We start from the raw sequence: 15,742 nt of genomic DNA on the forward strand, positions 1-15,742 counted from the left end.
CAGAAAATATCTGTAAACTGCAAGAGGCATGTGAACCATGCCCTTCTCAAGAACACTTGCTGACTGTTTATTGCTGACTGACTCTGCAGATTAAATTTGCATGAACAGCAAAAAGGAGTGTGATGGGAGGGAACTTAACCTCACAGAAACTCAGCAGCCAACACTTGGGATGTTTGAATTACATCTGAATCAAGCTCTTGATTAAATCTTAGCAATGTCAAAAGCTCAAAGCAGCAATTTTAATTGATGTCACCATTTTCCCCCCTCATGTTGCTAAATTATCTGTTGCAATGTGCAGTGCATCCGTGTCAGTACATTAAATTTGCACGCAAAGAGGGGAGATTAGGCAATAAAGCCACAGGACAAACAGTGTGGAGTCAGGCATATCTCCTTGGCTTCATTCACCATTGGGTGTTTTTAAAAAGTGTTTCCAAATCTGAGTAAAACTGATTCCAGATGTGCTCATCTGAAGGATATAAAAATCACGCTAGCACCAAGATTTATCTGAATTCTGCATTGTACCTGAAGAGATAACTAGTCCCATCTTAAAAACAGAAGTGCTATAAACAATAAAAAGGCCACAGGCAAAGGTTTTAGTGCTTCAATCCCGTTAGCATCCTTTCTTCCCACGTATTTCAGACTGATGTAGTTGGAGAATTCCTCTGAGGCTGCAGCACACTGGATCAGAGGGGCCTGGTAGGAGGTGGGTCGCTTGTCGGGGCTGTCGGGGCTGGAGCCGTCCGTGGGCCGCTCCCCGATGTAGAGGAGGCTGCGCTCCTGCGTGTCCTGCTCCGTTTTGAACAGCTCGTACTCGGTGTGGGGCAGCTTGATGCCCAGAGGCAAGCAGCCGTTCGTGGCTGTGATATCCTGCTCCACTCCGGCGCTCCAGGAGCCCTGCAGCCCGCAGCTCCCGGCTTCCGAGGAGTTGAGCATCAGCACCGTCACCTGGTCCATGGGCGTCACCCGAGCCTGGGTGACCTTAAAAGCCAGCTCGGTGCCGCCGCGCACCTTGGAGGAGGGGATGCCCTGGCTGTAGTGCCCGGAGGCGTAGATGGTGAACGTGGGCTGCCTGCAGAGCGGGTCGGAGTAGTGGTAGTAGTGCCCTTCCCAGGTGTGGTTGTTGCCGTGGAATGTGAAGTACCTGGTGAGGAAGAGCACGGCCGGGCGCACCTCGCAGTGGGTGCTGACCCAGCTGCCGCTGAGCTGCATGGGCAGCGCGGCCCGGGCGGGCAGGATCGGGGGGTGATGCTCATCGGCCCTGGAGATGATCCCGCACGCCGGGCAGGGGTGCACGTGGTGCTGCAGGAGACAGAAAATAACAGTTCTGCAACTGGGAAGCATAAAAATAAAAAACCCTTCCAGAATATTTCAAAAGCTGCGACTCCCCTCGGCCGCAGCAGGGTGCGAGCTGCGGGGAGCTTGGCAGGGCTGCCGAGCAGATTAAGGGATAAAGCGCTGCCCTGCTCTTTGCTATTCTGGTAGCCGAAGGACACCGCGCTGCGCCCTGCGGCCGGGCCGGGGCTGCTGAGGACAGCCCGGGAGGAGCCCGGGGCAAGGGCAGAGCCGCTGCCAGGACGGGGAGCGCTCCCTGGGGACACCAGGGTGCTCCCATCGGGTTTCCATGGAGAGCTGGCTGAGGGTGAGGGCGCCGGGCGGTGCCAGGACAGAACCACGCCGCAGCTTTTGGCAGTGAAGCCAAGGTGACGCCTGGCCGGGGAGAGCTCTGCGGCTGCAGCGCCTCCAGCACAGCCCAAGGTGTTCTGCCTCCCTCGCCCCGTCCCTGCCCCTGGTTCCACATCCAGGGATGCGGGGGAGGACCGGGATAAGCCGGGAGGGTTTCCCAGCAGCCAGAACGGGGGAAGGAAACTCAGGCACCCTGTGCAGAAGGAGGCCCTGACCTTCCCTTCCCCGCCGGGGCAGAGCTCTGAGTCAAACCAGCCCTGCCCTGATCCGCTGCCAGCAGGGGTTTTGTGTAGCTTGGAAATTTTTCTTGTACTTCATATATCACAACTGATTTATTTTTAAATAAGCAGGGTTGGAACATTATATAATTTTCTAGAACACGAGCTAATCTTTACTGAACTGTCATAGGCAAGAAGGTTAAATAACTCAGTAGTTAACTGTAGGGTGGGTAATTTACATGCAAGTTGATTGGAGTCTACTGTAATTTAGTCATTTTCAGCTTGCTTTACTGCTACTGTCACAGTAATGAGTGCTGACAGTACACAGTACATTATGGCTAAATAATCCCAGAAGTTGGCAAATATATATGCTCTCCTTAGGCAGGAAATTCTTTGATAATGAAAGGTAATTTGGGGAGAATGGGTTTCTTTAAAACAGATATAAATTTAAGGGGAAAAGAGTGATATTTTCAAAAAGAGAGTTAAAAAATAATTTCTGACATAGCTGTGTAACTCACTAGCACAGGCAAATGGATGTCAGGTCACAGAAAATAAAAAAACTTTTTAAAAAAGAAAAATCCTGTGCCCAATAAAATTATCACTATGGACATGGAGCCAAAACCCTTGCTTGCTTAAACCAGTTGTGTGAAGTTATTTCTAATGAATGGCAGCTTCTAATTATGGCCAAGTGGTGACATCATGTGCGGGTCCATTGGAGAGCTGTTGGCTGATTAATTACAGGGCTGCATTCAGAGAGTGAATTTCAGTATCTTTAGGTTTGGTTTTAAATTAACTTTTAAAAGTGTTTATGTTTACCATCTGGTTTTGCTCATATATATGGTTTTGGCCCAAGATAATACAAGTTTAACCAATTTGAGAATGTTACTTTTGAGAGGGAGAGGAGTGTTGCTCTGTGTTTTTCGAAGTTCAGTTGGTGTGGTTCAAGGTGTGGGGAAATACTGCCCAAAAATAATTTTTTTTTCATTTATTTTCCTTCTATCTGACAAAGTTCAGAGAGATTTTTTCACCACCATATTTCTGATCTGATCAGCTACAATTCGGATGGAAAGCTGCTTTCATGGGAATAAACTAAGTTGCTATAAAACAAAATAGAATAGAATAGAATAAAAGGCAACCAAAGTCTGCTGTTCAGTTTTATGTATATCAAAATGGAAGTCTGATTCCTATGTAATAACATTATCATACTGGGGGCAAGTTCCTGTGCTACTGGCATTGAGCAAGGGCTGAAGAGTTAATGGCAGATCCCTTGTTCCCCTCAGCCTGGAGCACACCCCAAGGAGCAAGGAGAGGGCAGAGCAGATGAAGGGCAGAGCAGACGGCTCTAACAATGTGCAGCCTAAAGCCTTCACTGACTTTGGTGCTGGAGACAAGGAAAATGCATTTCCTAGGAAAGCATGGCCAAACAAAAGCTGGTAGCTCCAGGCCCATGTCAGTGCAGCCTTGTTTCCCGTGTTGGCCTTGCTGAGCTTTCCCCCACCCTGCTCCTGTCCTCCTAGGAAGGCAGAGGGTGAGCCCCACATGCCCCAGGTTCCCACCCCACCTCACCGCGTGTCATTAGGGCTGTGGGGGCCCAGTGCTGCAAGGAGCGACTGGCACAGGCAGGGAATTGCTGGCAAAGCCGTGACACAGCGAGGAGGGGAGCGTGCCGAGGCCTCATCCTTACCAGGGCGCTCTGCAAGGGGCGCTGGTAGCCGGTGGGGCGGTAGTGCAGCCTCTCGGCCCAGTCCGTGTGGATGTCCCCCAGGTAGAGCTCCTCCACCACGCGGCTCCCGCTGTGCTGCGGCTGCAGCAGCGGCTGCAAGTGCCTCTCCACGCGCACCAGGCCCAGCTCGTGCATGGCGAAGCCCAGCGCCGCGGTGCAGTCGCGCTCGGTCTTGGCGCTCAGCACCTCGTACAGGGCTCCGGGAGCCCAGGAGCGCCCCGGGGGCAGGAACCCGCGGCAGCCCTCGCCTGAGGTCTGGTTGATCCGGGAGGCCACCTCCCGCATGGCCCTCGGGCTGTGGAACACGATGCCCACTTTGTGCAGGTGGTAGTCGGCCTCGGTGGCGCCGCGGGTGATCCAGGAGGCCTGGCGCAGCCGGAGCTTGCCCTTGATCACCAGCGAGTAGGAGGGGTCGCGGCAGGACGGGTCCCAGTAGTAGAACTGCAGGGCCTTGAAGAGCCGGTTGGTGTAGAAGAGGTAGGATCGGGTCAGGAACTCCGGCCCCGGCCGCACCTCACACCTGTGGGGAAGGCAGCGAGGTCTGGGGATGCGCTCCCAGAGGATGGCGGTGCCTTCCCAGGAGAAGGACGTGGCTTACCCAGGCTGTTAAGGGCGAGTTCCCAGGGATCTGGGGCGCCTTGAGATGGATGTTCCTTCCCAGGTTTGGGGTGCCTTCCCCGTGGTTTTAGGGGCGCATTGTCAGGGGAGAGGGGCAGGTTCCCAGGGTCTGGGAGTGCCTTCTTGGGGTTTGGGGCGCGTTCCCGAGCTCTAGGGGTGCCTTACCCGGGCTCTGGGGGTGCCTTACCCGGACTCTAGGGGTGCGTTCCCGAGCTCTGGGGATGCCTTACCCGGCCCCTGGGGGTGCCTTACCCGAGGTGCAGGGTGCCTCACCCGGGCTCTGGGGGTGCCTTACCCGGGCTCTGGGGGTGCCTTACCCGGTGGAGACCCAGCGCCCCTCCAGGCGGGGCGGCAGCCGCGCGGCGATCCCGGCGCTGTCCTGCAGGTGGCGCAGCTGCTGGCGGCAGGGCGGCTCCGCGGCCGCGCAGGCTGCGGGACACGGGGGGGGCGCGGGGTCAGCGCGGCCGGGGCAGCGCCGAGCGGAGCCCCCCGACCGCCGAGCCCCCGACAGTGCACGGACCCCGCTCAGCAGCAAACCCTGAGCTAAGGACACACGGCGATTTAGTTCACTCTAATTTTCCGACTTGAGTTTCATCAGAATCCAACTGGTTTTTAGATGAAATCTTCAAATAACAAGGAGCGCTCTTTGTTCGTGTTCTTCCCCTCTGATGCTATTGTTGAGGCAGTGGCTGGAACGGGGAATTACAGCATGGGAACGCTGGCCTCGCCTGTCGCCCGCCATAAGGACAGTAATTCTGTCACTTACCTCATTTCCCATAACAACGGATGTTATTGGCTTAGGGAATGTGTGAACACTCAGCTAAATCCTGAAGACCTTTGCATGCACGCACACATATGTACATATATTCCTATGCATTATTCACTCTTTGCTTAAGCTCTCCAAGGCACTCATTGCCGGCCTGCTTCTCTAAGAAATTTGGGATTTCCCTTTTCATGGCACCACGGAATGAGCTGTTGGTGAAGCTCCTCCCGAACCCCCACTGATTCTCTGTGGTACAACTGACCCTGGTTCCAGTGGAGCTCAGCCCAGCCAGGGCTTTACGAGCCCAGATGGGGTTCGTTTGCTCCAGCTGTACTTTGCATTTTACCCAGGAGTGCGCTGGACATTTTGAAGCCAACTTTTATTCACTCCATACCAGTGTTAGGACACAGGTTGCTTTCTAGCCCACTTATCAGCTGGAACAAAAGATCCAACATCTCTGTGTTGCCATCTCACAGAACGAGGATGTGAAAGGTTTGCACACCCCGTGCCTCAGTCAAGAAGATGAACACACAGAGTCACAATATACAAGCTCTGGACCAAATCAGGTAGGAATTCAGTAATTAAATGTCTGCTGTGCAAGTCAGAGGCTCCTGGAAAAGGAGCCCCACTAAATCCCCTCTAAAAGGAGAGGGAATCCCACTCAATAACTTAAGGCTTTTATCTGATGGACAAATTCAGCCACTTCACTATGGTGCTGCCATTTGTGAAGGTTTTACAGGGCACTTGAAATGTATTTGTGTAGACTTGAGCACACAAAGCCTGAACTACCACAAAAGGAATAAATACTTGGAAAGAGAAGCCCCCAGTGAAGCAGGAGAGCAGTACCCAAAGGCTGGGGAAACCAGCCTTGCATTTTCTGGTGCCTTACCCTGCTCTGAAGTGCATTAAACAGCTGGGACAACACATTATTAGAGTTCAGGGCTCTTTTGGGAGCAGGCTCACAACTGCACTGCTCTCACCATCCTTAAGGGCTGGACAAGGTGAGCAGGCACAGCCAACTCCTTCACAATTGCTTGCGCTCGTGCTTCCTAAAATGCAGTTCCTGTGATTCATGTGAAAATGGGAAAATATGGGATGACAAAACCCACTGCTATTAGTTAAAGCTCTAATTTGGCAGCTGCAGTGTGTGTGAGGCTGCCCCATGGGGGCCTGTTTAGGAGAGCCATGAGGAGCTGGGGATCTGTATCCTCACCCCAGCTCTGCCATGACTTTACTCTGTGGTCCTGTGTGCTCCCTACTCCCAGGACTTTTTTTTAAACTCACACTCACAATATGCCAAGATTCATTTGACTGCCCTAAGAGGCCTAAACACTGGAGAGTCATCAGAACAAGGGCAGTCCAAACTGAACCACACTTCAAACAAACGCAAAATTATTATCCTAGAGAATACAGTAAACTAAGAAATATCTGTATTTGTATTAGAGGTAATAATGGACATTAGGGTCAAATTTGCTCTTGCCCATAACCAAAGAAAACTCCAGAGGTATCAGTACAGTCTATAGATACACTGAATGCAGCTATAAAATATACACAATATAACCCAGTCAAGTCACAAACTGAGCTCTGCGTGTGTTTATTGCAGCAGAAGCTTCAATATCTCGCTGAACCCTTCGTGCTACTCTTGGCAGAAACACTAATAGTCTGCATTGTTTGGGAGCAGAGACACTCAGGCAATGCAAGCACTGCATTTTGACACATTCAGTACAAAAGGGAATTTTTATAATCGGGACCAAACTTCATGGGGAAAAAAAAAAAGCCTCCAGAATGTAAATATTTGACATGATGGGAATTCCTAGGGATTTTGTCTTACTTAATTGTGCACAAGACTCCAAGCTGGATGCATCCTCAAACCAAAAGCTATTGGCTTGTGTCCAAAATTTGTGGCTGCTTTTTTCTCTCTCAAATACTCCAGCCCCAAACATCCTTTCAAGCTGGAAAATTTAGTCCCAGACCTAAAATCTGTAGTTAGAGCACCTCTGTATTCCAAGAGCAGCATAAAGTGGCTGTCACTCACATGTCACTCTGTTACTCAGCCCCTGGTAAAGTGCATCAGAGCAGCTCCTCTTTCTTAAGAGAGACACAAATTAACTGCTCTATAGAGTTCTCAGGCAGGAGGAAGGAATTATTCACAATTCATCTTCAAGACAAAAATCCTCATTCATGGGAAAATCTAAAAAAATATTTAACTGTGATCTCTCCCCTTGCTCGCGTTGCCATCCGTCTGTATCGATTAACCACAAGTGTTTCCAGAGAGCTCCCAGCACAGCCCTTAGACAAAACAGGGGCTTTTCCCAGCTTTCCATGGGTGCTGCATCCCAAAGAGCAGCCCAAAGCCTCAGAGCAGCACAGGCACCCAGGCAGAGAGCTGGGAACTGCTCATCACTGCCATCAGCACAAACCCAAGCAAGCCAGGAGCAAACAGCACCAGCAGCAGCTGCTGACCAACCATTCCAACCTCACTTGTGTAAACCACTTCCAGGAAAATCAGATCCATGGCATCAATTTATAAAAAGGGCAGAACTGGAAATTCTCAAATTCTCCTCACAGTAAATTGTTGGTAAAATTAAGGTGGAAGATTTTGAGGCAACAGCCAAGCCTGGAAATGAGAGCCTTGTGCTACACAAGAGCTGTGTGCTCCAGATGCAGAGCCACTTCTCACTTCTAAAGGAAAAAACCATCAACCAAGAGAGAAATGCTGTCATATTCCTCCTTGGAAACAAATCTTGTTTGTGCTCCCCCAAGCAGATTGACTCTGGAAAAAAGCAAAGTTGAGTCACACATCTGTTTCTTCATAAATGGAGGAGAAAATGCATATATTAGTTTGCAACAAATTAGTTACTGTGGATCAGCTCTTCTCCAGAGCTAGATTGTTTAATCTGTTACATGTTATTGCCTCCTATGGCCAGAATTTATCATTCCCATTTATAATTCTAATGTTTCAGTTAGTCACCCATTCACAGGGATAAGATCAGAGCCTGAAATCACGGAGCATTACACATTTCTTCATCTAGAGATGACATAAAACCTTTGATATTTTCTGAGGAATGTTCAAAGTGGAAAGAAATAGGCGATAAGAAATGTATCAATGTATTTTGCATAAGTGAATTATACTTTTCCACACAGACTTCATTAACACAGCAAAACAGTGTTTCTTTAGCATTTTTCTCTCCTGAGAACACACAGAATGGATTTGGGGTTAGCCACTGAAGGAATAAGCATTCTTTTAGGAGCAAACAAAATGGTTGTATTTAGCAAATCAATTTTTCTTGCATTTGTGTGGAGATTAAGTTAGTGGTGTCTAATTCACTCAGAAAAAGGCATTCTCAAGAGAACAGCTCTGTGGGAAGAGATAAATTTTATATTATAATATTATAAAGTTATAAAATTTAAATATAACCCACTGGGGATGGAAAAGTGCATCACAGCAGAACCTTGCATTTTGCCTACATGCAAACTGAACACAGTTCAGGACAGGACTTAAGCACTAACTTAAGTCTAATTGGTTGCAGTGAAACTTAAGCATGTGCTTGAAATTAAGCCAGTGCATGAGCATTTTCCTGATTAGTAATGCCTCCCTGAACTGAAGCCAGAATGTGGTCAAGTGGTTGAGGGAGATGCCAGTGCTTTCACTGGAGCACTGTTTGGTTTCTGGAAAAGTATTTCTATTATTCATCCATTCTCTTATTTGTCTGTAAAATGGGTATATTCACATTTAGCTGTTTCACCATTCTGGTGCTCAGTTCATGATATTCATAAAATGCTTTGACTTCACTAAATGTTTCTCAGTTATGCCCTCAGGGCTGGCACAGTAACTGTATTACCCATGAGCTATCATTGCAGAGCATCACCCTGAGTTTCCTCTGCACAGCTGAGCATAATCACACGTGAAATCCTGCAGATCCTAAGAGGAAACTCAGCCCACTCAAAAGTCCCAAGTAGTTTGGGATTTTAGAGAAGTTTTCAAAACATACTTTCACCACATACATTTAGCACAATGGCTCATGAGCTCAGACATCCCTTTCTATGGTTTTAGCCTGGCTTTGTTCTAAGGCTGTGAGCACTGCCTGATCTGTCTCATATCCAAAATTAAAATAGTGAAGGGCTTGTGGTGAGTTGCCTGGGGGTTTTAAAGGCACTAGAGAAGTAAATATTTTGCTCTTGGAATAATGGAATAATGTATTTTTCTTGTTAAGTGTCAGGTCCAGCAACAGATGACAAGACAGATGGGATTTGTGGTAGGGAAGGGGAGGAAGGAGAAGTACCCCAAAGATCTTCTTCAGTATAAACTACATTTAAATAAAATGGCTTCTTCAAACTGCCTCTCTGGCTGTTTACCCCAAAGACAACCAAGCCTAACACTACAAAGGGGATTCAAGAGTTTGATCCCAGTTTTACTGAAGTCTGTAAATGGCAAATATTTCATCTATATTCTTTAATTCAGATGAGTCAGAAACTCAACAGAAAAAACAGCCCATGGATGTGAAATAATTGCCACACTGTTGTTATGGATGTATAGAGCACCCATGCAGGTTTTGGCAGCACCCTGAACCCCTGCACAGACATTTTATTAGTGGCTATCATGGCCATTTGTAATAGTGATGGCTAAGCATATTTTTTCCTGGAGTGCTTTGAAGAGCAGAACCAGTAATCAGCCATGGCTTGGCTATAAAATGTCAACCTCATTTCAAACGTCTAAATCACTCACATGGACCAAGAGTGCAGAGAGGACCACCCACCACATAATATTAACATAAATACAGCATTTACCCAAAGCAAAATGAGCAACTGGAACTGGCGGGAGTTGAGAGTAGAACAACAAAAAATGATGAGGGGGTGGGAGGGATTGAGTTACAAAGGAAGATTAAAAGAGCAGAGTACATATAGCCTGGCTGAGCAAGATGGATATGATAACAGCCTATAAATATTCACAAAGCACAAACACCAAGGAAAGGAAGGAATTCCTTGCAGTGAATAAAAGGATTCTGTTGGGAGTGAATGAAGAGAGGAAAAACATGTGGCTTGTGTGGCAGAGTGAACTTCTCGAGGCACAATGCAGTAGGCAACCTAAGTCCACTTGCTTGGCAGGATTTGAGGGATTGAGCAAAGCATTAGTTCAGCAGGGAACAGCCCGCTCTTGGCAGGAGCTGGCAGGATAATCTGAGTGGCCTTTCAGTCTCCCACTGCTATGGAGCTGTCCCAGTTCCCTGCTCCCACGGGGGACAGCTGCTCTCCTGTGTGAGCACATTGTTCACTGTCCTGCTCAACAGAATCCCTGCCTGGCCTCCATGGGACTAGAAATGAAGGCTGGATGCACAAAGGCATTTAGGGATGTACAGACCTAAGCAACTGCAATAGGTACTAAACTGCTGGACACAGCTGGGAATCCCAGCAGGTCCCTGCCATGTCAAGTACTCACTGCTGAAAATCTAAGTCCAGGAAATTAGGTTGTAAACCCACTAAAGCAAGAGCAATCCTTTTGTTCTCTCTTTATTTAGCACCTAACACAACAGGACTCTTGGCACTGCTGCAAGGATACTGTTTATAGTAATAAAAATAGGATCTAATAGGATCTAATATTCTGAGGCTACTTGGCTCCTGCAAAGCCAAGGATGAGAAGGGCATTCAAAAGCAGTCATAGCAGAAGGCATCCTCAGGAAAAAAGCTCTGCAGAAAGGAGGGAAACTGATCCAGAGCCCACACCAGCAATACACACACGTTTAACTTAGAGCCACCAGTGACCACAGAAAAAGGTTACTTGTTCAGCTGGCGCACAGAATTAAAGTTACTTCTAACATGTGTTTTGGGGTCTGGGTGTGGTTTCTAGATAGCCTGAAATTTCAGTCTACTGTTTTGCCTGTCCACATCAGCCAAGTTTTGATGTGTTCCAGTTCTCCTAAACTCTGCCGACAGATGCTAAAATCAGAGCTGACATTCAACCTACGTGCTGCATAATCTAATAGCAGGACTTGTGCTGCTCATAACTAACAAACTCTGGGAGCTTTTCTGCAGCAAAACCTTGCTGTCATTTATATTCTCATCTGTCTTTTCCAGGCAGCCTAACTGGGAAATATGTGGGTTTTTTTTTTTCTCTGAAAAGCTTTAAAAATAACATGTCATTGTGTTTTTGTATCAACAGGGGAGAGCCAAGCCATAACTTGCTTGTCCAGCCCTTGTGGATTTAGTGAGAGTGTGAACAAGGTGAATCCAATTGTCTCAGTGGGGAGCTTGGTGTATACATTGATCCCAGAGTGCCAGGAGAAAGCTGCTTCCAAAGACCACAGTCTTGAGTTAGACAAGGCCAAAATGTCACACATTTGTCAATGTTTCTTATTAACCCAGGAGAAACCATGGGGGACTTTTCCAGTGCTTGACATATGCTCAAGTTTAAAGCATTATTTTAAAATCTAAACTCGAGCAAATCTCTTCAAGCACTCTGTGGTGAGACTTCTCCTGTTGATTTATGTCCCCTCACACCAGCTCTAAGTAGAAGTTGCACCAATCCAAATATCTATGTAACAGTGCCACGGGAGCTGAGCTTCTTTGCAGCATTCAGTTTCAGCCGAACTCAAACCGTGATGATTCAATAAGCTATTCACTGAAAATGAGAAAACACCACTATGAAAGCCACAATTATCACACCATCACCCTGCTAAAACTCAAAAATAATGATGGATTTCAACCCTCTTATCACTTAACACCCTGAAGCTCTGGCATTCCAAATAGATATCAGAGCTTCTTTTCTAAGACACAGAAACAGAACTTCTCTAATTTTGCATTTTAAACCATGAAATTTTTTAACTCCTTAAAGCAAATAAACCCACAGATTGCAGCTTACTAACCCCTCAGATCTTACACAAATTAAAATGGGAAGAGAAGGAGCTGTTCTATGAATCATATTTTCAGTTTCTGGCAGCACTCTTAGCCTACAGAAGAAGGGTTACACATTGAAATTCTCACGTTCTCACTGTCAGTTTCTTGGGATTATTATATCTGAGATACACCAGCTTAAAATCAGGAAGTTTCTCTTCTTTCATACCTTTATCTTCCTCAGCAAATGAGTAAGAAAACCAAAGCACTTGTGTAAGAGCATTGTATAGGTGCTTCCTAATTTTGAGGTTGATTTTAGCAGTGATTGTATCTCACCCATGAAAGCTTTGTCTTTATAGATGACATATGCTCTGTTGTGGGGAAACACAGGATCCCACTGAAAGCAAAACCTCCTTCCAAACTTTGTTCTGCCAGATGCAGCCTCCCCTAGCATTGGATTCCAGCTTTGGTTTTCTTCACAGCAATTTCTGGCTTTTGAAAATCTCCTTACTCAACAATTTGTGCTTGTGGGGAAAATATAGAAACCACACAATATTTTTTTCACTTGTGCTTTTTTTACCTCTGAGCCCTGTTTTTATCTATATCCATATACTCTGAAACGTGGCTAACCCTATAATTATTGAACAAATAGAGTCATATCACACAGTCCTGCATAGCACATTAGTTGTTGATTATTTTTGGCCTGAGAAATGAAGAATAATAACCACCAACTTGGGAAAAAAATTAGCTAAGTAAACATTAACCAAATAAATATTTGAACCAAAGACAATGATGTTGGTTTAGTAGTAAGAACAGATATATTATTGTGTAAATAGACACACATCTCTGTGCTGAGTGTTGTTCTATCACTTATGGGATTGTCTTGCAAATCTCTTAACTGAATGCAACTGGTGATCTTATTTTATCTCAACATTGTCACTTTCAAACTTAAAAATAAACATTGAAAGCAAGAATAGATCTTTTATGTTAAAACCATGTAGGAGAAGCTACACATGAAAAATATCAGTGCAATGTTATTGGAATGTACAGACTTTCATGAAAGCTTAGGTAAAACTCAGCAAGTCTCTGGGGACATTTCCAGGAATGAGTGATTCTTTTCTGGAGGAGACTCCAAAGTCAGATCCAGTTACCTAACTGAAGTGGTTTTTCAACTAATTATGCACTGGTGTCATGCTCATGCTAATGTTCAGCCTTATGCAAAATGCAGAATGCCAGTCTTGCTCACAGTCAGCAAAGCTTGCTTTGATTTTAATGAGTTCTGGATCTGCCTTAGGTATTTAAACAGTTACTTTGAGGTTCAGTTTCTGTTCTTACTGAAATCAATGGAAATTCTTTCACTGACATCAGATGCACTAAGCAGAGAGTTTAGGTTAGAGCAGACTAAGAGAAACTGCATAAGGATTTAAGAAAGAATTATTCTAATTAGACTTCAGTGAGTAAACTTACATAATGCAGTATAACAGATCCCTGAGCAGAGCAACTTGAGCTAGTAAGGTACTTAGAGGATTCATATTTCTCAGCTTTATTTTGCAAACACATGACAAAGATCCCACGTAAGGAGAACAGGAAGGTAACTCTACAGAAGTGCCCTGCTCAGAGATTTCTTTCTATAGTCTGGTCCTTTACACTTAATGCAAGTAATGTCCAATAGCTCTCACTACACAGTTCTTTTGCCTTGATCACTAAGCCCTGAGCTGGAGAGGCGAGCCAGTGTGGTATTTGCTGTCCAGAACCTCAGATGAGTGAACTAAGTGGTAGAAAGAGCAGGAGAAGCCAGGTGCCTGGATTTTCAGTGTCCAGACTGCACAGGGCCCTCAGAGACATCCTCCCATCCTTCCTTTCACCTGTCCCTTCTGTTCAGGAGTCTCAACCAAGGGTCTTCTCTGCGCTTCCTAGGAAAATACTGTCTGAGGATGGAGGAGTCTCCCTCAGACTCTGCTCTTTGTCATAAACAGAAATAATTTTGTGTATTTTTCACAGCACAGTTGCCTTTGTTTTCCCATATGGTCTCTTAAGCCAGAACCTTTTCTTCTGAAACTGCTCCAAGAACCGTGGGGTTGAAAGATGCCTTTCTGAAAGAGAGCTGCAAAGATGCAGCTTGTGCTGCTCCGCGAGTCTGTCTGCACAGCTGGGGCTCAGAACCACGTCCCTGGAGCAGGAGGCTACTTGTGAGGTTGTCCCTTGCCAGAGCAGGTGCTGCAGCCTCCCTAGGAGAATCTCCTGCTCCAGTGAAAATCACCTCTAAGCCCTTCCTGCCGCCAAACTCTGCTCGATGCTCTCCGTGCACCACACGCGGGACAGGAACGAGTTGCGGTGACAAAGGGGATGCCCGACTGCCTCTGCCAGCACCTCCCTGGGCAGCTCAGCACCGGACCGCCAGCCCTTCTGGCACCCCTGCACGGCGCTCGCTCCTTCGGAAAAGGCTTCTGTCCCGGCTCCCAGTCGCACAGCTCGGGGGCAGCAACCCGGGGCTCCGGGGCGCTCCCGCCCGTCCCTGCCCCGGCGAGCGGCGCTGGGGCTGCGGAGCCCCCGGCACCCCGCGGGCGCACGGCGGGGAAACCGCGGCTGAGCGAAACCCTGCCCGGGCCGGGCGGGCACCGAGGCTGAGCGAAACCCTGCCCGGGCCGGCGGGCACCGAGGCTGAGGGAAACCCTGCCCGGGCCGGGCGGGCACCGAGGCTGAGGGAAACCCTGCCCGGGCCGGCGGGCACCGAGGGTGACCTGGGCAGGGAGCTCCGGGCGCCAGGTGCCTCTGCCCGGGCGGGGGCACTCCGGGATCCCCGTCCCGGCGCCGGCCACACAGCGACCCGCCGTGCGACTTCCTCCTGGTCCCCTCGCCCCCTCCTCGCCGCTTCTTTGCACCCTCTTCGCACTCCCCTTGCATTTTTCTGCATCCTCCTGCCCAGTCCGCTGTGCTTTCCTCGCACACTTCTTGCACACTCCTCGCTGTCCCTCTGCACTCCCCATAAAGTCAGTCCCCTCGCATTCCAACCCCCTGCACCCTCCTGCCCGCTCCTGCCCCTTCACCGTGCCCGGATGGGTGAGGGAGGTGACAGGGAACCTCATGAGAGACCCCGGATCCGCCACCCGCTCGCCCTCCCGTCCTCTCGCCGCGGGACGGCACCGGCCGCCGGTGGCACCTACCTACGAGCAGCCCTGCGAGCCACCAGCACCGGACCATGGTGCCCGCTGTGTGTCCCGGCCAGAGGCGCGATCGCCGCCGGTGCCCGCGGAGCTCAGCGGGGCGCGGCGCCCGGCGGTGCAGCCATGGGCCGCCTCCGGCGCTCCGGTGCCCGCGGCGGCGGCACCCCGGCTTCAGCCCGCAGGCGTCCTGCTCAGCCCGAGCCTAGCGAAGGGATAAAGCGGGGGGCGAAAAAAGAAAAGTATATATTTTAAAATAAAGCACAGCAGCCCACCCCGCCTTCGCCGCGGAGCGCGTCCCCCCGGCTGCTGATGGCTTTAATGGAGCTTGGCAGCCACAGGTTCCCGCTGCCAGAAGAGGTGGAGACTCCGCCGCCTGCGCCCCACATGCGGCCGCGCACCGCACACGCGGGGGAGGAGGAGGAGAAGGAGGAGGAGAAGGAGAAGGGCAGTCCCGGCCCGGCACCACAGATCGAGGTGGGCGCCCGCCTCGGGACTGGCGCTTCTCCGTCAGGGACCGGCCCCGCCTCACCCGCCCTGCGGCCCTGGGGCTGCCCTGGCCCCCGAGCTCTTGGAGGCCGTTGGGGGGCGCGGGCCGGGTCTGCGCTCTGGGACGCCATGAGGGAATAGTCCCTCTGTCCCCACGCCACGAGGGGATCGTCTCGTCATCCCCACGCCATGAAGTGATCATTCCTCCATCCTCAAGCCATGAGAGAATCATCTCGTCAGCCCCGGGCCATGAGAGGAT

The 15,742-nt window shown here is 49.1% G+C and overlaps 1 protein-coding gene across 1 annotated transcript; it reads right to left on the bottom strand.

The window, feature by feature from the left end:
• Nucleotides 1–217: 217 nt before the first annotated feature.
• APCDD1L (APC down-regulated 1 like) lies at nt 218–15,398 on the bottom strand. The gene is made up of 4 exons (XM_064729971.1): nt 14,998–15,398; nt 4,560–4,671; nt 3,586–4,144; nt 218–1,299 (listed from the first exon to the last, which is right to left on the bottom strand). Exons 1-4 carry the CDS (start codon nt 15,032–15,034, stop codon nt 535–537), a joined length of 1,473 nt encoding a protein of 490 aa, XP_064586041.1. The 5' UTR covers nt 15,035–15,398; the 3' UTR covers nt 218–534.
• Between the last annotated feature and the right edge of the window lie 344 nt (nt 15,399–15,742).

Source organism: Zonotrichia leucophrys, chromosome 20 (genome assembly GCF_028769735.1).
Source record: "Zonotrichia leucophrys gambelii isolate GWCS_2022_RI chromosome 20, RI_Zleu_2.0, whole genome shotgun sequence".
NCBI lineage: Eukaryota > Metazoa > Chordata > Aves > Passeriformes > Passerellidae > Zonotrichia > Zonotrichia leucophrys.